Below are 22,736 nucleotides of genomic sequence, written 5' to 3'. Positions count from 1 at the left end.
GTCTCGTTATCCCTAGTGTCAATTAAACATATATGATATATGTGTGTACATCATAAAATACTTTATGACTCGACACCAAATATTATTTGGGGCCACGGTGATCGAGTGGTGAAAGTATCTACGATCACTAGTATTCCATTACTTAGTCTAGGGTTTGAGTCCGCATGTCGGTGGTTTTGGCTGCGGGTACTCCGGCTTTCCCCCCACCAGCAAAACCTGTCTCGTCGTCGTAATGCACATATCAAACAAAACCAAACCAAATGATAGTTTGAATGTCATTGACGACGGGTCAATAAAGATTACATATTGATTATGTGGTTAGCTATAAATTGATGTTAAGTCACACACTCCACTACAGGACGGATGTTACGCGTACGTCATTAGTGGCGATACTTAGTGATACATTGTGATGAATCATTAAATGAGTTTAGTAAGTACACCTGTCGTGTACTGGTGATCATGGTATAGCTAAAGCACGCCTCAGCACACTAGTATGAAGTGTGTTGTCATTATTATGTGACCTTAATGTAGAAGATGAATTAATGGTAAACACTGAAAAGATTCATGAAATATCAAAGAGTAAGCAACTGGTTGTTTTAATGGCATTCGATTAAAATATTAATTTTTTTTTTTTTTAAAAAATCATTGATTGAAGAGGTTTTATGTGAAGTGATATCACATGTAAAATTTTCTTAAATGTCAAGTGAAATATTCTTTAGATCTTGAGAGTTACAGCTTGAAATGTTATAAACATGTTTATGAAAAAGGTAAATTATCGCAGTATTTTTTCATGAAACCACATGTTAGAAATTTACTTATTCTCTTCTCTTGCACAGCTGATCTATATTTTTAGTCAGACGAACGTAACACACACACAGCTGATCTATATTTCAAGTCAGACGAACGTAACACACACACAGCTCATCTATATTTCAAGTCAGACGAACGTAACACACACACAGGTGATAGCGTCCTTCAGATTTGGTAATAGACACAGTGTGTCAAAAATGAAAAGCACTGCATCATACACCTACCTTGTCCTTCTAGGACGTTTTGATAATGGCCCGATGCTTAAAACTTAAGAGTGATGCTTAACTTCAATTAGAAGAAATGTATAGAATGTTTATTATGAAATATGTCACTACTCCAAAGAGATAACTGTGGCCTCCAAGGTTACAACATACAGAAAGGTCTACCACCTTGTATCTTGACAGATGAACATAACACTCACACAGGGGATTGCACCTTTAAAATTCAAAATGGCTGAAGCATTAATGAGGAGAAAATCTGAAACATGCTTACTTCCTTGCTCTCAAATGGAAGACTAACTTCATATTTATTCAAAAAGATACTTTTCAGGCTAACCCCTTGAATCGATATAAGTTTTATGTACGAAATGTAAATGTTTTCATGTATTTTTTCAGGAGAACCTGAACCATCTAACAATCCAATCGATGTGGCTATCATAGAAAGCAATGACAATAGTTCACCTGACCGTATGGCCATGGGTATGCCATTCAATCTAAATATGGGCATAGAATTGCAGAGTGCAAAACCTGTGAGCTTGTCATTAAAATTGGTTAGTAATAAGAATGAACTTCGTGATGTTTATGTGACTCGAATGGATGAAAGAGGGAGAAAGACTCTACGAAAAGAAAATATTCCCATCCATAAGGTAAGAAGTCAACTTTCATCATCATCATCATCATCATCATCATCATCATCATCATCATCATCATCATCATCATCATCGTCGTCGTCGTTGTCGTCGTCGCAATCGTTGTCACCGTCATCACAATAACAGCATCAGCATGACACTAGAACCATCATCATAATCAGGATCATCATCGTCCGCGTCGTCATTTTCATCATTATCGCAACGGCAAGAAGCGATGTGTGGTGCGAACACATACATAATTAATAATGTAACAGATAATAAGCTCTTAAAATTTTAAAATATGTTCATATCTAGAGATATTTTTTTCTTTTTGAACAAGTAAGGACATATTACTGGTATTATTACTGACATTATGTTTTATAACGACTCAATATAGTAATAAAGTGTTAAAAAATGGATATTAACGTGATCAATATCATTAAAGAGCAGCACAATGTATGTAAAGAATCTGCTCTTCTGAAGTTTAAATCACGTTCAAAGCTCGTTTTGATCTAGTGTAACATGATTTAATTTAATTTAACATATTATGAACAATTTAAGGGCATCTGAAAAATGTGTCAAAACTAGATACCTTTTTTACATGCAGATCGTACTTAATTAGTCTCTTAAATTATGGAAAATTATGCAATACTGTAATTTTATTATTCATTTATATCAGCTATGGCCTTATTGTTCTTTGATCCTGCAAAAGTTCAAAAAAATATACAAAAAATCGATACGGCAAAAAATGCCTGCTCTTTTAATCCAGTGAATATATATATAAATATATATATATAAAAAAAGGGGGGGGNTAGAATTTAAGGACTTTTATCTTAATTGTTTGTTTGTTTTTTATTAAATGCGCAAACATTCATTAATTTCTGATCAAATACTTGAAAGAAATTGAATGCATTTGTTCTGCTCAGGGTCCAAATTTCACAACAAATAACATTCCATTTGTTTGACTGGCCTTAGCAAAACGTAGAAAATGTGACTTTCCACAAAAGCAGATCTTGAACGATACATATTAATTAGTAATTATATATTTTGCTTCAAATATCGTCAACTGTAACGAAAGAACAGAATGTTCATTGATACATGAACGATTCCCCTTGAACAGTGCTTGATACGGTAGTAACGTAACCTCATTTCGCCATTTGAATAAAATAAGTTTGATAATATACATAGAATATTCGTCCTCGATAAATTTATATAACATCCCAATGCTATGAATACTCTTTTGAATTGTTTTGTTAATTTTGATGCCAAATTAATGCCAACGGTGCTTTAACTTTGATGGCGATCTGTTTTTGTTTTATTGTGAAAGTATACAATTTAAAGCTTTAAGAAAGGAAAATTTGTTAGATATCTTAATGATGTCACTTTCATCACTGGCATCACTTTAATGTTTGTAGTATTATAAAGGGGTTTTAAACCTAAGTGAGAATCAGAGCACATTTATCTTGCTATTACAGCTTAAGAGACGCTCTAGTTAAATTCACATAAAATGAATATCCTAAAGTTAATTTGCCAGGATTAGCGTTATATTGCAAGTTTAGACATTCATATTGCATTTACCTTAACTTATAATTTGTATTTTTTACCATGTTTTAAAAAGGCAAAGTCATCATATATATCATAATGGTAACTATATTCAAATGTGAAACATGCATCATTTGACTAGTAATAAATTAGTTTGCTAGACTTCGTGTGTATTTTAGATATCTAAATCTTAGTATTTAAATATATAATTTATGAGAAACACTAACTGACATGATACTTTCTTTTTATATTACTGTAACAGAAAAATGGGATGGCAAACCACCATGTTTATTGTATAATGTACCCCCTTTTTTCTAATTATCTAATTTGGAATAAATCTGTACTCATCTTAAAAATTAGTAGAGGTGTTTTACGCACCTGCCTCACTGTTTCAACAGTAATAAAGACCAACTTTTATTCCACTCTTTTGATCCCTAGCATTACTAATGAGTCCAAGAAGGACGATCCAGTGGTATCTTCTGTAAAGGCAATATTGACAGATCCTTTAACTGTGAGTCTGTAAACTGTTTCTAACACGTACATGTACAATACCCATTTGCCGTTGGTACATTATTATACAAAATGCATAGTTATTTTTCTGATTGGAACACTGTTAAATCTGCCACTAGGACATCTGTCAAAAACTCTACATTATAACGTACATAAAGTAAGTACGCTCCATATAAGCCAACTTCAAAGTCAAACTAATACCTATACTTTACAGTAATACATTGATGACATCACTTTACTGTTAACAGTCATCTCGTTAGGGATCGCGTCACCAATATAAAATATTATTTTCAAACTCAAAACAAACAATATTTTTGAAACATTATATATATTTGAGGTTACTGATTTTACGTTAGAAGATTTTCAATATACCTCTAGAAATAAATCGTGTCAAATTAACTGTATATTGTTTTGATAGTTACTAAATGTACAGACAGAAGCTTTTGCGCTTTTTTCACAACAAAAGCTTTATTCACGATAAATTTGACTTATATCACATAAATAACATGAAAAAAATATTAGGACGCACTTATATAACATATGAGTTAGTTAATACAGACGGGCAAACAGTTAAAAAAAAATTACTTCACCATATAGCCATTATGTCTAAAGAGGACTCATTACTGATCCTTAAGTTCAAAAGAACGAAATTGCATGCCGAAAGTATTCCAAAATCTATGTTAAAATATAGAAATGACAGACAAGTGCATCTTTCACCTCTTTTAATGTTATAAATTCATGTTTTGACTGCACCAGACGATATTTCCCTTAAGCTTGCATTTCATGTTAACCCTGCCGGAATAAGTACCAGGTGCAAGGTTGTTCTTGAGTGATATGTCATTTTAGTTGCTGTTCAGGATTGAGACAAATTGCGTTTTAATGCTGAAGGTTATTTTTAGGGCTGCAATACTCCAACAGCGTGCTCACCTGTCATTGCCACGTAACAATACAACTCCTCCACACTGTACAACAATGAAAGTATGAAGTGTTGCCAAACGACGTGTTGTGTAATTAAGCCCTATGTAAATGCGATCATATCATGATAATGTTAGAATAGCAGTTAATTTTTTTAGTGAATAAATGAAATCCACTTTAACTTCATGCTGAATTTGTATGTTTCTATTTAGCTTTGACGCTTTCATTGACTTCTTTTGGTATTCTAACAGTTTATGAAATAGAATATATTTATGGATTGTTAACGAAAAAATATATACTTGATCAATATATAGAACAAATGATTACTACGAAGGGCCACTATTTCAATTTCAATCATTATCATTGTGACGTCATCATAATAATTATGTCAACAATCAGCCTATAATATTCATTGTTGATATGAATGCCAACTAAATTTGGCAGGGTGATAAAGTAGCTATGGTAAATAAAAACATTTGAAACTCTTACGGACAATATTTCCGTTCACTGTGAATTAGAATCGGAACCGTTTTAGGGTGCTTGTAGTAATTAATATCATCCTAAAACAGATATTAATGAAAAGGTACCAACGAAAATAGGAAAAGTAAAGATAGTAAATATAGTTTCTCAGGTATACCGCCTGGTTATACAACACTATCATACAATCATGTTCGGACGATTGCTAATAGAAATATGCTTTTGATTTTGAGGAAAACATGAAGACCGTGTTACTACACCTAAAACACTAGCTTGTTTCAGATTTAAATCGGGGATTGTGATTGCTGCTTTCCTTTTTGCTTTGGTTGCTCCTCTGTTCCTTGTGTATTAATTATCTTAATGTTTGGTGTCGATTTTACTGTTCGGTTTCATGTTGTCTTTCGTTTTGTTTTGGTGTATATTTTTTTTCCGGGTTAATGCTGTCTTTTCTTATTTTGGTGTATATTTTTTCGCTGTTCAAATTGTTTTTAAATACTTTTTCTTTTTTCTTACAGAATGTTGCTTTTTATCAAGACATTAAAACGGGAGCCGCTTGTAAGGTGACGTGCAAGGGACTATCGAGAGGACATTGCGACCCTTTACTGGTAACTATTCAATTAATTAAGTACCTGCTCTGATCAAACGTACGTTCTAGAGCGTTTGGCAGCACTTATACCTCGCTGTACCTGTAGGCGCGGGTTCGACAACCGGTGTAGGGGTCAGCTTGTGTCGGATCTCTATAAAGAGTCTAAAAACGATTGTTGAGATATTTGTTTTTATATCGGAGCCGCCCTAAGTAATGCTATGAATGGTTAGCACGAGCCACCGCCAAGAGCTGAAAATATTCAGCAGGGCCAGACCTTAATTCGAACCCTGGACACCAACTTTTTACATCGTTGTTCTAACCAATTAAGCAACCTGATCAACAGAAATGCTCTGACCTCTCTTGGCTTCAGTGATATATCCAAAATAAAATATAATCAAGGGGAGGTTACTGTTCATACAAAAAACCCACTGTGGAGTTCTCTAGTGTATTGCCTGCAGTGGGGCAGGGGTCCTTAAAAAACCAAGTAATTTAAAAACATTCGTTATATGGTATGTGTAAACAATGACAGGCATCCCTTTGAAATAGAGATTAAAACTGAGAATTTACAATAAACACTAGCATTGAAATAAACGTGACAGATTGGCAAACAAATAAAGTGATCAATTACTCACACTGGCTTTATATTTAAATATCCTCTTATCATACATCCTACGAATGATGAAGCAGTATTATATATAAACACGCAAACATTTTATACTATAGAAGATTCGTTTGCATTATGATTTAGACTATATAAGACGAAAAGCGTTCGTTTGTATTTCCGCGTTTTTCTCGTTTTAAACCTACACACCTTGAGAAGTGACGTCAATGATGTATTGTTGTTAAACTTTTTCATCCCCATTCTCTATATTTACGTGTCCGGTTTCAGTATACAAACAGCTAAATAACAATTAATATACCTCGTGATTTAAACAAAGGTCCTCAGAATTAATGGTATATGTGTATCATTTGATGTCGTAAATATCGCGCGCTATCGTAGTTTTATTGTTTAAAGATCAAAGTTAAGCACTAGACGGGATTTAACACCACAATATGACCTAGCTAAGCGCATTGATCAGTTTTTGTTTATTTTGCATAAGGGTAACAGTACACATAAACTGTTAAAACACCAGCATCACAGCAGAGCCTAGCAAGACGTTTTCACTGTTTGATACATAGACATTCAAATATACATAAGCTGTCTAATCAAGGTAAGGAATAAAATCACAAGAACATATGAAGCTAGAGATAATGATATACACAATAAACTGTACGAAGTAATGTCACAACAGAACCACGTAAGTCATTGCCAAATATATTATTTCACATATCAACATTAAGATGCGAAGCACACACTAGTGGGCTAACTATGTCAATATCATCCAAGCATACACATTTGCATACATTATATGTTAAAGATATACAATATGAAATAGAAATATAGACATTGTATAAAACAGCATTTAAAAAAAAACAAAAAAAACTAACAGAAACGGTTATTATCATTATTGCCAAAATATATAACATGCTCTAATACTCTAACGTTTGCATCGTCGAATCAATTAAGACACATCAACATACATTTATTCATATATGTATAAAGTAATACTCATGCTAAATAACAGATATGTGTTTTGTGATACTGTTGTAGAAAGATGTTTAATAAAAAGCCTGTTTAAAAAAGGAAAACATGATTTCTGTGAACAGCTTTAAAATATTGCATTTTGAATTCATTTCATTTAAAATAGAAAGTTGATGTTATTTCAATTAAGTGAAAAAAATAAAAGGTTTTTCCACAATCAAAATATCCAAATATCCGCTGTTTTAGTGTCTATCCGCTCGTAGACTGTGTGAATATTATAACAGTAATATACACATATACAGACGAGAAATTGACCCTACTACCACCATTATGCGCGTAGAATGACATGTTTTATTGTTTTGTCTTCCAGACTGGCAGTTTTAATGTAGAAGGAGTTGAATATGCAATACAGATGATTCCGGGAGATTCGAGTGACAGGGTCAAACGGAGTTTGGGTTCACGTGGTCACAGAAAAGGTCGTCTGTACAAAGTGTTTAAGACAAAAAGGCACCTGGCGTCAATGTCAGATTACATGGACACAGGTAACTCATAATGGCTGTACGGAAAATTCCATTTACAAGCAAATAAAACCTACAAACGTGCTCCTTGACTTAGACAACTACTCAATTCAGTTATCCTTAAATTTGAATTTCTTAGTTGAGACTACAAATGTATTTGGTTTTCCACCTTTTTGCCTCTAGCATCACAAATGAGTCTTAGAAGGGTCAAACAGCTGTATGATGCCGTGTAATGTATTGTTGGCATACGGTTTCTGTTATCAAATTGTAAATATGTAGTCACATCTGTGTGTACGACATTCATTTTTTGTAATTTTCATTTTCCGGATATATTTTAACATTTCTATTATACGATAATGTTATTCATGTTTCTGTTCCTTTTTACACTCATATGTATAGATTCCCTTGTATGTGCTAAGTGTGATTGATTAATGATCCCAGTTTACATCCAAAAAAACTGTAAATATACATTTGAAACTGTTTCTTTCGACATTGACCATTTTGATGAATCATTTTTTTCTTAAAAACATACCTTTCGAAATTTAATGAATATTAAATAAACGTAATACAATCAATAACAATGTTTAACTGTAAAACATGAGCGGGCTTGACCGAGATTCGGACCTTTACGTACAGATTGTTATGATATTGCTCCAACCGACTGAGCTTCCTAGCCAACAAGGCGTCCCGGCACAACTGTTTCAACCACATTTAAAATGCCATGCTACTGGATATCTACTTTCCTCAATCCACGACTGTTATATTTGAATAACATGCATATGTTAAAAAAAAGTAGTTAAACAACTACATACATGTTTATACAGGGGAGACAATTCACAGATCTACTTCTTATAATATATCATATTTAGCTATAAAACATGTTAACCATTATATATACTACTTTAATTTTTTCTAATAATCAATTATTCTACATATTAAACAAGTTAATAACATTCTATGCACACTTTTTTTTTACCACCACCACCGTTTCCCATCGAAATTAACTACATTCCGAGTATGCATCCACATATATCCACAGTATAGTTTTGACCACCGTATCCTGTAAAGTCAATTACATGTCAGTGTTAAATAATTACCATCACACATTAAAACGTAAATATACTTAAAACCCAAATAACAATATATATATTTTACGTGTTCTTGTGTAGCCAGTAGATAAATACCCACACCAAAAAGGTTGTTATAAACCTATAAAGGTGGGAACTATCAGGCTTGGGTATTTTCCAGTTGTAAACTGTGCGGATCCTCTGGCCATACTGTTAATCGGAGACAAATCATGGATAAACGTCAAATGAAGGTATTGACGGAAATTCCTAATTGGTTTCCGACAAACGGTCATCGTCTGCCAGAACTGGCAATAATAGAAATACATGTTCCGAAAAGGTTGTCCGTTCATTAATTAACAATTTGTTTAAAATTAATCGTAAACCGAACGAATGTAAATATAAGGACTAGTTCTTCAACTATTCTTTGATTATTATTTCGGCTTTTGACTTTAGAGATTAAGTAAATACATTTCCGTTTAAACATATTTCAAATATGTGATTTGTTTTCAATTGTATCATTTTTATAACAGGTGGTGCGGTTAACAAAATAAAAAGCAAGAGAATAGGATTGGGAACAAGAATTGGCGCGATGCGACAATCTGAGTCTGTGATCGATTTAACAAGTAATAGTTCGTCAGACCCTATGGCGATGAGAACAACTGGTCGGATCATCAACAGTAATCGCCCAACGCCCCACAAACGTGCACTCTATCACCTCGGCATTCTCTTAGTAATTGACAATAATATATACCAAAGGTAAGGCTGAATCAGTTCTAACTGAGGCCCACACGTGTTCAGTTGTTTGTAAAGGGATCTATTTTACCTGTAATGTACAAATACATTTTTTTGTTTTGAGTATATATACATGTATAACCTGTGGTTAAAAAACACTTGACATTTTTTATACATTGTAATTACTTTATATCAATTGTGATGCGTTGCAGTGGAATGAAATATAATTGGTTAATTATATGATTGATTGATTGCTAATTGACCAGGTATTAGATTCAGGAAGAAATCTAGACTGAAGTACTTTTACTATGTTGTTTCTATTTTAATTGAATTTTCATTGTCATGTAAAATCTACCATACATGCTTTCTCTAAATATGGACTATTCATCAAAAAAGGAAACTTTTACTTTATCATAAATTCTAACGAAGTCTAAAGCCTAAGCCTAAATGATGATCCTTTGGCCCGACCTCCCACTGCATCCCAACTTAACCATCTCTCACCGAACTATCTTAAATAGTATATATATCTTAATTACTACGCATTTATGGAATAGTATGTATTGTTCGAAGTGTTTTTACGGTCATATTCTCCTAAATGTTATCTTAAGCAAATGTCTGGATAACATGGCATTGATAGCTTAATATTTCGGTCATCTAAAATAAAAATATTAATCACCAAACTGCTCTAGGAAGTTGTCTGTCAAGTCTGGAACATTTTACAGCACAAGAAAACATGTGTACTTGTAGGGGCGTCAGGATAACTTGTTCTTGATCTCTAAACAGGTTTTAAATCTAATTGCATATATAGTGTTAACTATTATTTCCGGAATACCATTTTGTTAAGTATCAATGGCCCAGCCTCTACTTAGTGTTATATATTTATGTGAAGCGTGATATGAAAAAAGTAAGTAAATGAGATACCTTAGGGAATTGCTTATCTAATAAAAATGTAAATATATTAGAATAGGGTTTAGGTATAATTTATATATAGTTACGAGGATGTTACATGCATTATCTATCCGTATTTCATTGGTAACGATAACCATTTTTAAGCAAACAAAATGATTTGTTATAGGTTTTATGATGCAACGCCAACACAAAGCTCACCTTTTGAAAGAGACGAGCAAGCTAAAGCAAATATTCGAGAACACATGGCAAATATAATCAACGGGGTGAGTATGTATCGACTTGACATCATTTCAGAATGTCTCATTGAGGTAAACCAATCACAGCCCAGCTTTTAAAATTCTAGTAATATAACCTTATCCACAATTAAACGCATTTTTTTTGGTTGCCATATTAAAAAACACCTTAACTTGCCTATCTATTGAAATAAAATGATTCACAAGAATTCTGAAATAATTTGTATTTTTCAGATATTTCCCAAAAAGATCAGTAAGCATAAATTTGTGTCTTAACGTGCGTTTCGGTGAATTAAAAACCACACAGAATATTAATTGTATTGAAAATGACATGCATTTTGTAAATAAAAAAATGCTTGAGGTTGAAATATTAGCAAAATAATGACATGAAAAAGGTTTGCCATGATTAACGCATAATTGTATATTCAAAATCAGTGGAAAGAATTAATTGATTTTTTTATTGTCAACTTGGATATCTTTTACTTATTTACATTTCCAGGTTACTGAAAACATTAACATCGTAAACTATAGACACTCACGTATAACAGTATACCTGACATATGTTTTCCTTTACGTTATACTTTCAGGTGGACTTGCGATTTAATAATTTCGAGACATTTGAGGTGAAGGTAGCCATAACGGGCTATGTCATCATTGATGTAAGTAAAGGAAGAATATTGGTTTTAAGGATACGCCTTGATTCAATATTCCATGAGCTGCTTACAACTCAGACTCGCCTCCGTCTCTACAACAATTAATTATTTTAAAAAAATCAACTTGATCACTTGGATGTCTGATTCTAAATACTAAACTAGGGGGAGATAAGCTAGTAGTAAAATGCAGTTGATAATTCTTTATAAAAAAACTTAGGTGTAGGTAGCCAGTCTATACTAAGTTCTAAACAAGGGGGAGATAAGCTAGTAGTAAAATGCAGTTGAATTTGTTTTTATAAAAACTTAGGGGCAGGTAGCCAGTCTTCCTACATCTTGAAACGTAAAGGTATTAATGCTCGGTAATTAATCGTGTAAGGTGATATTTGATTCAAAGTGCACATCATTGTCGTTTCTGAATACATTACATGTAATAGAACACTTTCTAGGGCGACATGACGAGAATCAACAATCCTAGATTCTCATTCTTTTCTCTTTTGGTCCCGAAAAGACGAAATAATGAGAATTATTGTATTAAATCTGGTCTTGTCTTCGGGAAAAACGAAATGACACACATTTGCCGCCGTATACAATTGTACTTATCATCAGGAATATTCTAACAACATATGCTTCTTATCTTTTTCTATTACATTAAGTTTAAAAAGGACACAAAGAAAAAACATTTGATAATGGGAGTTTTAATACGAGAAACAATTAAATCAATAAAAATTACGGATATGATTAATGTGTAAAAGAATATAACACAATACGTATTGTATCATAAAACAATAGAGTTACACGTATCGTATCGTTTTTACAATTTATATAAGTTTGCTAGGTATGTTTCAATGTTTATTTTTACCTCAGTTTTGTAAGAATTGATAAAAGTAACTTAATAGGAAAATTACACTGACAGTTAAACGAATGCATCAGAATAAGAAGAGTCACTAACCAATACCAAACGATAAAAAACAATAATCCCATTGATGACGTCACGTGGCAAATTTGTCAGTTTTACAGCAAAATAAAAACTGTTTATAACGCCATAGAATGACTGATAGATACGAAAAAAGAAAACAACATTCCTTATATAATGTTCCTTTTCAAAGATCATTCAATATGACGTAATTTGGTTTAACATCCCAGTTACATTGTAATATTATAAATACAGAGGACTATGTGAATGTAATACGTTTGTAAATGGTTTTAGGTATTCATATACATTAAGATTTCAGCCCCTTTATATAATTGGTCGTTGTAACGAAAATTATATCTATACAGAAAGAAGAGGATTCCCGATGGACGCTTCAGAAGATTGCTAAGCGTCCACGTGACATTCTGAACGCCTCTATTGCTCTAGCAGAACTGTTTGAATGGAAAAAAGATTTCCGACAGGACCTTCCTCCACACGACCATTTGATGCTCTTCACACAGTAAGTAAGACGCAGAGTGAATGTAAGGTGTAGCTTACGTCATACATAATGTAGATAAAGTACTCAAGAATTTAATTGCACTGCACCATACAGCTGTTTTGTCAATCTAGGACTCATGGTGACGCTAGGGGCCAAATAGGTGGAAAATCAAGCTGGTTTAAGCTACTTTTAAAACAAAAATGGCTGGAGTAGGATTACGTTAATCTGCTGTATATAATAAAGAAACATACAGCTTTACTGGTTTATTACCAAAAAATAATAAGTAAAATGTGTATGTTAAGTAATTCAATTACTTACATTAGGTCTCAAGCTTACAATACAAACAGACCCTTTATCGACTTTTATCACCTACACAATCAATGTATTAGTGACCAAACCAGTTTGATAACACATTTGACCCTTATTCGATTGATATTGCCATGTATTGTCTAAGTTAGCAAACGCTATACACTTGTGAGCGCGGAAACGAGTCTTACGGTACATGTACTCACAGTCCAGAATAGGGCTTGGTGTAATAGGTTATGAATGAACTGTACGTTATTCGACATGCAATAGTCTGGGTCATATTCCTAGAATGCGGGTTAATGATCAATAAAATTTATCACGGGATTTTTATCAGTGATTGAGCCATTTATGGAAATTAAATACCAAGCACAAGAAATTATTGATTCAATTTATGAAATAAGTGCAATTACGTACTTTTTCTATCCCTTTCAGATATGATTTGTACGTCAAATCATTTTCGGATACAAAAGTTGCAGGTAAGACAAACGCAATTATATTTTATTTGTTTTTCTTAGGAATGGCTTTGTTGAAACATAAACGTGTTTAGCATCAAACACGTAATCTGACACATGTACAAATATCTTCTATTAAATATAATAATAAATTTAGGTACCAAAAGGTACCATCGCCAAACCTATCAATGAATTAGAAACTTTTTCCGGTATGACTAAAGACTAAAGCTTCAATATATCATTTCTTAAAAGAAAAATATACAAACCGTACCTTGCAGAACTTTAATTAAAAAAACATATATAAAGATTAAAGAAAACAATCAAAGTATATTAAGTATAGCATAAAAAAAAGAGACTAGGAATCGAACAATGGACCTGCAATTATTTTTCCTTCGTTCTAACCAACTGAGCTAGGCAAGAGTAGCACTCTAGCTAAGTTGCGCTATGATAAATATTACAAATATAGGTACGAAACATCCGAAATATACCTGGATCGCTAGATCTCGTCTGCTTTAGGTACTAGAGACTGTGTGATTAGGACATGTCGAATAAACATATGTAATGACCTAGATTTTTCACCAAACGTTTCATATATTACAGGTTTTGCTCACATTCGAGCCGTGTGCAAAGAAAAGGGCATATCAGTAGTTGAAGACGAAGGTGGATTTGATAATATTTTGACAGCCACTCACGAGCTAGCACACAGGTAGGTAACAAATAACCCACGCATAATATCAGTATCATCAGTGAATCGATTCCTGCTAAAGGTAAACGTGTTATTATTACTAAAGAGTATCTGATAAGCCATTGTATGACCACATCTTTCGTTTAATGTCAATCGTATTGTTAACATTCATTTATTCATAAAAATGTTCTCGTTTTAATCGATTTCTGTTTTGTTTTGTTTCGCCTTCCACTAAATTTTGGACTATCACGAGCCATTAAAACATGTGTAAGGGTATAAACTAATCGCAGTGAGAGAGTCAGAAATATAAGAGCACTAGGGAACAAGATCCGATGGCAATGTTGGACATACTATACTATTGTGATCATCGTAAATACAGATAGATTACGTTACCTCCTAGAAACAACTTTTAGCTAGGATTGGATTGCTCACGACAGTCACGTTCTGAAGGAAAGATTTCATCTGCATTAATATTTGATAAAATATGAAATATCCTAAATGAAGCTACATGAATAGTAACAGAAGCGAATTTTAAATCATCTGTACAGAGATGAAATATATTATCATTTGTTCAAACACAATTGTGCTTTTTTTGTTTTAGATATAAAGAACTCAATACAAAAAAGAAACAGAAAATACTTTAAAACCATCTGTAACACCTAAAAATAATAATAAAGAATAATATATCTTTAATACTTGGGAAATATTATGAGTACCTTAAATGCTTAAATATTGCTACGACGTGTTTTTAAAACCATTATTGATTTATCGCAGTTATGTATCTTAAATGACACTTAATGTAAGGAATGTTCTTTTTGAAGAATAGTTTGTGATAAATGATTGATGTCAACCTGAGCCATTATTCCATATATCTGTATTGTGACCCAGCCTTAGTTGTTACTTTGTTAATTCTGCTTTTTGACGTTGTTATTTCATAGAAATGAGTTAACAAAACAACTTCTTTCTCAAATAATGCGTGTTTGGGTATATAATAAAAAATAACCTTTAACTTAAGAGTAAATGTAAGCAATATTTGTGTGTAGCCTCGGCGCCAGCCATGACGGCGATCGGCGATACGACAATCATTGCGACCCGAACGACGGGTTCATCATGACGGCTGTAGGAGGCGGAACTGCCGGAGACGCAACCAAGGGACAAAACTCTTACAGGTTTTCAACTTGTTCAGAAGAACAGATCGTAGATTACTTTGAAACAATGTAAGTAAATAAACATGCATATATAATAATCCATTGGCTATCACCAGTGGTTTGTGGAAAATTTATCAAATATCCTATATCTTTCTTTTTAATATATTTTAAATTTTGTCCTTTTGATTTCTATAGTTATTTTTTGTATTTGATGCTGCAGTATTTTTTCCTAGGTTCTGAAAATATGACTTATGTGGTCCTAGTGTATAATGCTGTGACATAGTTCTGTCCTGTTTGTGGTATAGTTTGTATAATGCTGTGACATAGTTATTACCTGTGTGTGGGATAATTTGTATATTGCTGTGAAATAGTTCTGTCCTGTCTGTGGTATAATTTGTATAATGCTGTGACATAGTTATTACCTGTCTGTAGTATAATTTGTATAATGCTGTGACATAGTTATTCCTGTGTGCGGTATAATTTGTATAATGCAGTAACATAGTTATTTCCTGTGTGTGGTATAATTTGTATAATGCTGTGACATAGTTATTACCTGTGTGTGTTATAATTTGTATAATGTAGTGACATAGTTCTTTCCTGTGTGTGGTATACTTTGTATAATGCTGTGACACAGTTTTTTCCTGTGTGTGGTATACTTTGTATAATTCTGTGACATTGTTCTGTCCTGTCTGTGGTTTACTTTGTATAATGCTGTGACATAGTTCTTTCCTGTGTGTGGTATACTTTGTATAATGCTGTGACATAGTTCTGTCCTGTCTGTGGTATACTTTGTACAATGATGTAACATAGTTCTGTCCTGTGTGTGGTATACTTTGTATAATGCTGTGACATAGTTTTTTCCTGTGTGTGGTATACTTTGTATAATGCTGTGACATTGTTCTGTCCTGTCTGTGGTTTACTTTGTATAATGCTGTGACATAGTTCTTTCCTGTGTGTGGTATACTTTGTATAATGCCGTGACATAGTTCTTTCCTGTGTGTGGTATACTTTGTATAATGCTGTGACATAGTTCTGTCCTGTGTGTGGTATACTTTGTATAATGCTGTGACATAGTTGTGACATAGTTCTGTCCTGTCTGTGGTATACTTTGTATAACGCTGTGACATAGTTCTGTCCTGTGTGTGATATACTTTGTATAATGCTGTGACAGTTCTGTCCTGTCTGTGGTATACTTTGTATAAAGCTGTGACATATTTCTGTCCTGTCTGTGGTATACTTTGTATAATGCTGTGACATAGTTCTGTTCTGTGTGTGGTATAGTTTGTTTAATACTGTGATAAAGTTCTGTCCTGTATGTGGTATACTTTGTATAATGATGTGACATAGTTCTGTCCTGTGTGAGGTATAGTTTTTATAATGCTGTGACATAGTTCTTTCCTGTCTGTGGTATACTTTGTATAATGCTGTGACATAGTTCTGTCCTGTCTGTAGTATACTTTGTATAATGATGTGACATAGTTCTTTCCTGGGTGTAGTTTACTTTGTTTAATACTGTGACATATTTCTGTCCTGTGTGTGGTATAGTTTGTATAATGATGTGACATAGTTCTGTCCCGTGTGTGGTATACTTTGTTTAATACTGTGACATAGTTCTGTCCTGTATGTGGTATATTTTTTATAATGCTGTGACATAGTTCTTTCCTGTCTGTTGTATACTTTGTATAATGCTGTGACATAGTTCTTTCCTGGGTGTAGTATACTTTGTTTAATACTGTGACCTATTTCTGTCCTGTGTGTGGTATAGTTTGTATAATGATGTGACTTAGTTCTGTCCTGTGTGTGGTATAGTTTGTTTACTACTGTGACAAAGTTCTGTCCTGTATGTGGTATATTTGTTATAATGCTGTGACATAGTTCTTTCCTGTCTGTGGTTTACTTTGTATAATGCTGTGACATAGTTCTGTCCTGTCTGTAGTATACTTTGTATAATGATGTGACATAGTTCTTTCCTGGTTGTAGTTTACTTTGTTTAATACTGTGACATATTTCTGTCCTGTGTGCGGGATAGTTTGTATAATGATGTGACATAGTTCTGTCCTGTGTGAGGTATAGTTTTTATAATGCTGTGACATAGTTCTTTCCTGGTATAATGCTGTGACATAGTTCTGTCCTGTGTGTGGTATAATTTGTATAATGATGTGACATATTTCTTTTCTGTGTGTAGTATACTTTGTTTAATACTGTGACATGTTTCTGTGTGTGTGGTATAGTTTGTTTACTACTGTGACAAAGTTCTGTCCTGTATGTGGTATATTTTTTATAATGCTGTGACATAGATCTTTCCTGTCTGTGGTATACTTTGTATAATGCTGTGACATATTTCTGTTCTGTGTGTGGTATAGTTTGTATAATGCTGTGACATAGTTCTGTCCTGTGTGTGGTATATTTTGTATAATGCTGTGACATAGTTCTGTCCTGTCTGTAGTATACTTTGTATAATGATGTGACATAGTTCTGTCCTGTGTGAGGTATAGTTTTTATAATGCTGTGACATAGTTCTTTCCTGGTATAATGCTGTGACATAGTTCTGTCCTGTGTGTGGTATATTTTGTATAATGCTGTGACATAGTTCTGTCCTGTCTGTAGTATACTTTGTATAATGATGTGACATAGTTCTTTCCTGTGTGTGGTATAGTTTGTTTAATACTTTGACATAGTTCTGACCTGTCTGTGGTATAATTTGTATAATGATGTGACATAGTTCTTTCCTGTGTGTGGTATAGTTTGTTTACTACTGTGACAAAGTTCTGTCCTGTATGTGGTATATTTTTTATAATGCTGTGACATAGTTCTTTCCTGTCTGTGGTATACTTTGTATAATGCTGTGACATAGTTCTGTCCTGTGTGTGGTATAGTTTTTATAATGCTGTGACATAGTTCTTTCCTGTGTGTGGTATACTTTGTATACTGCTGTGACATAGTTCTGTCCTGTGTGTGGTATAGTTTGTTTAATACTGTGACATAGTTCTGTCCTGTGTGTGGTATAGTTTGTTTAATACTGTGACAAAGTTCTGTCCTGTGTGTGGTATACTTTGTTTAATGCTGTGACATATTTCTGTCCTGTGTGTGGTATAATTTGTATAATGATGTGACATAGCTCTTTTCTGTTTATAGTATACTTTGTTTAATACTGTGACATATTTCTGTCCTGTGTGTGGTGTGTGGTATACTTTGTATAATACTGTGACATAGTTGTGTCCTGTGTGTGGTATAGTTTGTTTAATACTCTGACATAGTTCTTTCCTGTGTGTGGTGTACTTTGTTTAATACTGTGACAAAGTTCTGTCCGGTGTGTGGTATACTTTGTATAATGCTGTGACATACATCTGTCCTGTGTGTGGTATAATAGTTCTGTCCTGTCTGTGGTATAATTTGTATAATGCTGTGACATAGATCTGTCCTGTGTGTGGTATACTTTGTATAATGCTGTGACATAGATCTTTCCTGTGTGTGGTATACTTTGTTTAATACTGTGACATAGTTCTGTCCTGTGTGTGGTATAGTTTGTTTTATACTGTGACATAGTTCTGTCCTGTCTGTGGTATAATTTGTATAATGCTGTGACATAGTTCTGACCTGTCTGTGGTATAATTTGTATAATGATGTGACATAGTTCTTTTCTGTATGTGGTATAATTTGTATAATGCTGTGACATAGATCTTTCCTGTGTGTGGTATACTTTTTATAATGCTGTGACACTTTTTCCCTGTGTGTGGTATAATTTTTATAATGTTGTGACATAGTTCTGTCCTGTGTGTGGTATAGTTTGTTTATTGTTGTGACATATTTCTGTCCTGTGTGTGCTATAATTTGTATAATGATGTGACATATTTCTTTTCTGTGTGTAGTATACTTTGTTTAATACTCTGACATAGTTCTGTCCTGTGTGTGGTATAGTTTTTATAATGCTGTGACATAGTTCTTTCCTCTCTGTGGTATACTTTGTATAATACTGTGACATAGTTCTGTCCTGTCTGTAGTATACTTTGTATGATGCTGTGACATAGTTCTTTCCTGGGTGTAGTATACTTTGTATAGTGATGTGACAAAGTTCTTTCCTGTGTGTGGTAATAATGCTGTGACATAGTTCTTTCCTGTCTGTGGTATACTTTGTATAATGCTGTGACATAGTTCTGTCCTGTGTGTGGTATAATTTGTATAATGCTGTGACATAGTTCTGTCCTGTGTGTGGTATAGTTTTTATAATGCTGTGACATAGTTCTTTCCTCTCTGTGGTATACTTTGTATAATACTGTGACATAGATCTTTCCTGTGTGTGGTATAGTTTGTTTAATACTGTGACATAGTTCTGTCCTGTATGTAGTATACTTTGTATAACGCTGTGACATAGTTCTGTCCTGTGTGTGGTATAATTTGTATAATGCTGTGACATAAATCTTTCCTGTGTGTGGTATACTTTGTATAATACTGTGACATAGTTCCGTCCTGTCTGTAGTATACTTTGTATAATGCTGTGACATAGTTCTTTCCTGGGTGTGGTATACTTTGTATAGTGATGTGACAAAGTTCTTTCCTGTGTGTGGTAATAATGCTGTGACATAGTTCTTTCCTGTCTGTGGTATACTTTGTATAATATTGTGACATAGTTCTGTCCTGTCTGTAGTATACTTTGTATAATGCTGTGACATAGTTCTTTCCTGGGTGTAGTATACTTTGTATAGTGATGTGACAAAGTTCTTTCCTGTGTGTGGTATAGTTTTTATAATGCTGTGACATAGTTCTTTCCTGTCTGTGGTATACTTTGTATAATACTGTGACATAGTTCTGTCCTGTCTGTAGTATACTTTGTATAATGCTGTGACATAGTTTTTTCCTGGGTGTAGTATACTTTGTTTAATACTGTGGCATATTTCTGTCCTGTGTGTGGTATAGTTTGTATAATGATGTGACATAGTTCTGTCCTGTGTGTGGTATACTTTGTTTAATACTGTGACATAGTTCTTTCCTGTGTGTGGTATACTTTGTTTAATACTGTGACATAGATCTGTCCTGTGTGTGGTATAGTTTGTTTAATACTGTGACATAGTTCTGTCCTGTGTGTGGTATAGTTTGTATAATGATGTGACATAGTTCTGTCCTGTGTGTGGTATCCTTTGTTTAATACTGTGACATAGTTATGTCCTGTGTGTGGTAAAATGTGTTTAATACTGTGACATAGTTCTGTCCTGTGTGTGGTATTCTTTGTTTAATACTGTGACATAGTTATGTCCTGTGTGTGGTAAAATGTGTTTAATACTGTGACATAGTTCTGTCCTGTGTGTGGTATATTTTGTATAATGCTGTGACATAGTTCTGTCCTGTGTGTGGTATAATTTGTATAATGCTGTGACATAGATCTTTCCTGTGTGTGATATACTTTGTTTAATACTTTGACATAGTTCTGACCTGTCTGTGGTATAATTTGTATAATGATGTGACATAGTTCATTTCTGTGTGTGGTATAATTTGAATAATGCTGTGACATAGATCTTTCCTGTGTGTGGTATACTTTTTATAATGCTGTGACACCTTTTCCCTGTGTGTGGTATAATTTTTATAATGTTGTGACATAGTTCTGTCCTGTGTGTGGTATAGTTTGTTTAATGTTGTGACATATTTCTGTCCTGTGTGTGGTATAATTTGTATAATGATGTGACATATTTCTTTTCTGTGTGTAGTATACTTTGTTTAATACTGTGACATATTTCTGTCCAGTGTGTGGTAAAGTTTGTATAATGATGTGACATAGTTCTGTCCTGTGTGTGGTATACTTTGTTTAATACTGTGACATAGATCTTTCCTTTGTGTGGTATGGTTTGTTAAATACTGTGACATAGTTCTTTTCTGTGTGTAGTATACTTTGTTTAATACTCTGACATAGTTCTGTCCTGTGTGTGGTATGGTTTGTTTAATACTGTGACATAGTTCTGTCCTGTGTGTGGTATACTTTGTATAATGCTGTGACATAGATCTATCCCGTGTGTGGTATACTTTGTTTAATACTGTGACATAGTTCTGTCCTGAATGTAGTATACTTTGTATACAGCTGGGACATAGTTCTTTCCTGGGTGTAGTATACTTTGTATAATACTCTGACATAGTTCTGTCCTGTGTGTGGGATAGTTTGTTTAATACTGTGAAAAAGTTCTGTCCTGTGTGTGGGATAGTTTGTTTAATACTTTGACACAGTTTTGATCTGTCTGTGGTATAATTTGTATAATGCTGTGATATCGTTCTGTCCTGTCTGTATTATACTTTGTATAATGCTGTGACGTAGTTCTTTCCTGGGTGTAGTATACTTTGTTTAATACTCTGTGACATAGTTCTTTTCTGTATGTGGTATAATTTGTATAATGATGTGACTGTCTGTGGTATACTTCGTATAATACTGTGACATGGTTCTGTCCTGTCTGTATTATACTTTGTATAATGCTGCGACATAGTTCTGTCCTGTATGTAGTATACTTTGTATAACGCTGTGACATAGTTCTTTCCTGTGTGTGGTATACTATAATGCTGTGACATAGTTCTGTCCTGTGTGTGGTATAGTTTGTTTAATACTTTGACATAGTTTTGATCTGTCTGTGGTATAATTTGTATAATGATGTGACATAGTTCTTTTCTGTGTGTGGTATACTTTGTTTAATACTGTGACATAGTTCTGTCCTGTGTGTGGTATAGTTTGTTTAATACTGTGACATAGTTCTGTCCTGTATGTAGTATACTTTGTATAACGCTGTGACATAGTTCTTTCCTGTGTGTGGTATACTTTGTATAATGCTGTGATATAGTTCTGTCCTGTCTGTAGTATACTTTGTATAATGCTGTGACATAGTTCTTTCCTGGGTGTAGTATTCTTTGTTTAATACTGTGACATATTTCTGTCCTGTGTGTGGTATAGTTTGTATAAGGATGTGACATAGTTCTGTCCTGTGTGTGGTATACTTTGTTTAATACTGTGAGATAGTTCTGTCCTGTGTGTGGTATAGTTTGTTTAATACTGTGACATAGTTCTGTCCTGTATGTAGTATACTTTGTATAACGCTGTGACATAGTTCTTTCCTGTGTGTGGTATAGTTTGTTTAATACTATGACATAGTTCTGTCCTGTGTGTGGTATCCTTTGTTTAATACTGTGACATAGTTCTTTCCTGTGTGTGGTATACTTTGTTTAATACTGTGACATATTTCTGTCCTGTGTGTGGTAAAGTTTATATAATGATGTGACATAGTTCTGTCTTTTGTGTGGTATACTTTGTTTAATACTGTGACATAGATCTTTCCTGTGTGTGGTATCAATTGTTTAATACTTTGACATAGTTCTGACCTGTCTGT

General features: G+C 33.6%; 1 protein-coding gene across 1 annotated transcript in view; it reads left to right on the top strand.

The window, feature by feature from the left end:
• Positions 1-22,736, top strand: part of LOC110440285 — a 44,588-nt gene that overhangs the window by 8,997 nt on the left and 12,855 nt on the right. Inside the window, exons 2-11 of the mRNA XM_021483258.1 lie at positions 1,425-1,675; positions 5,617-5,706; positions 7,640-7,811; positions 9,385-9,610; positions 10,662-10,758; positions 11,316-11,387; positions 12,660-12,811; positions 13,529-13,572; positions 14,149-14,254; positions 15,277-15,450. Of these exons, the coding sequence (XP_021338933.1) occupies positions 1,425-1,675; positions 5,617-5,706; positions 7,640-7,811; positions 9,385-9,610; positions 10,662-10,758; positions 11,316-11,387; positions 12,660-12,811; positions 13,529-13,572; positions 14,149-14,254; positions 15,277-15,450 (1,384 nt within the window). The remainder of the gene's footprint in view (positions 1-1,424; positions 1,676-5,616; positions 5,707-7,639; positions 7,812-9,384; positions 9,611-10,661; positions 10,759-11,315; positions 11,388-12,659; positions 12,812-13,528; positions 13,573-14,148; positions 14,255-15,276; positions 15,451-22,736) is intronic.

Source organism: Mizuhopecten yessoensis, unplaced genomic scaffold, assembly GCF_002113885.1.
Source record: "Mizuhopecten yessoensis strain PY_sf001 unplaced genomic scaffold, ASM211388v2 scaffold11177, whole genome shotgun sequence".
NCBI lineage: Eukaryota > Metazoa > Mollusca > Bivalvia > Pectinida > Pectinidae > Mizuhopecten > Mizuhopecten yessoensis.
The sequence above is the reverse complement of the archived record's forward strand: the minus strand, read 5'-3'. Positions and strand labels throughout refer to the sequence as shown.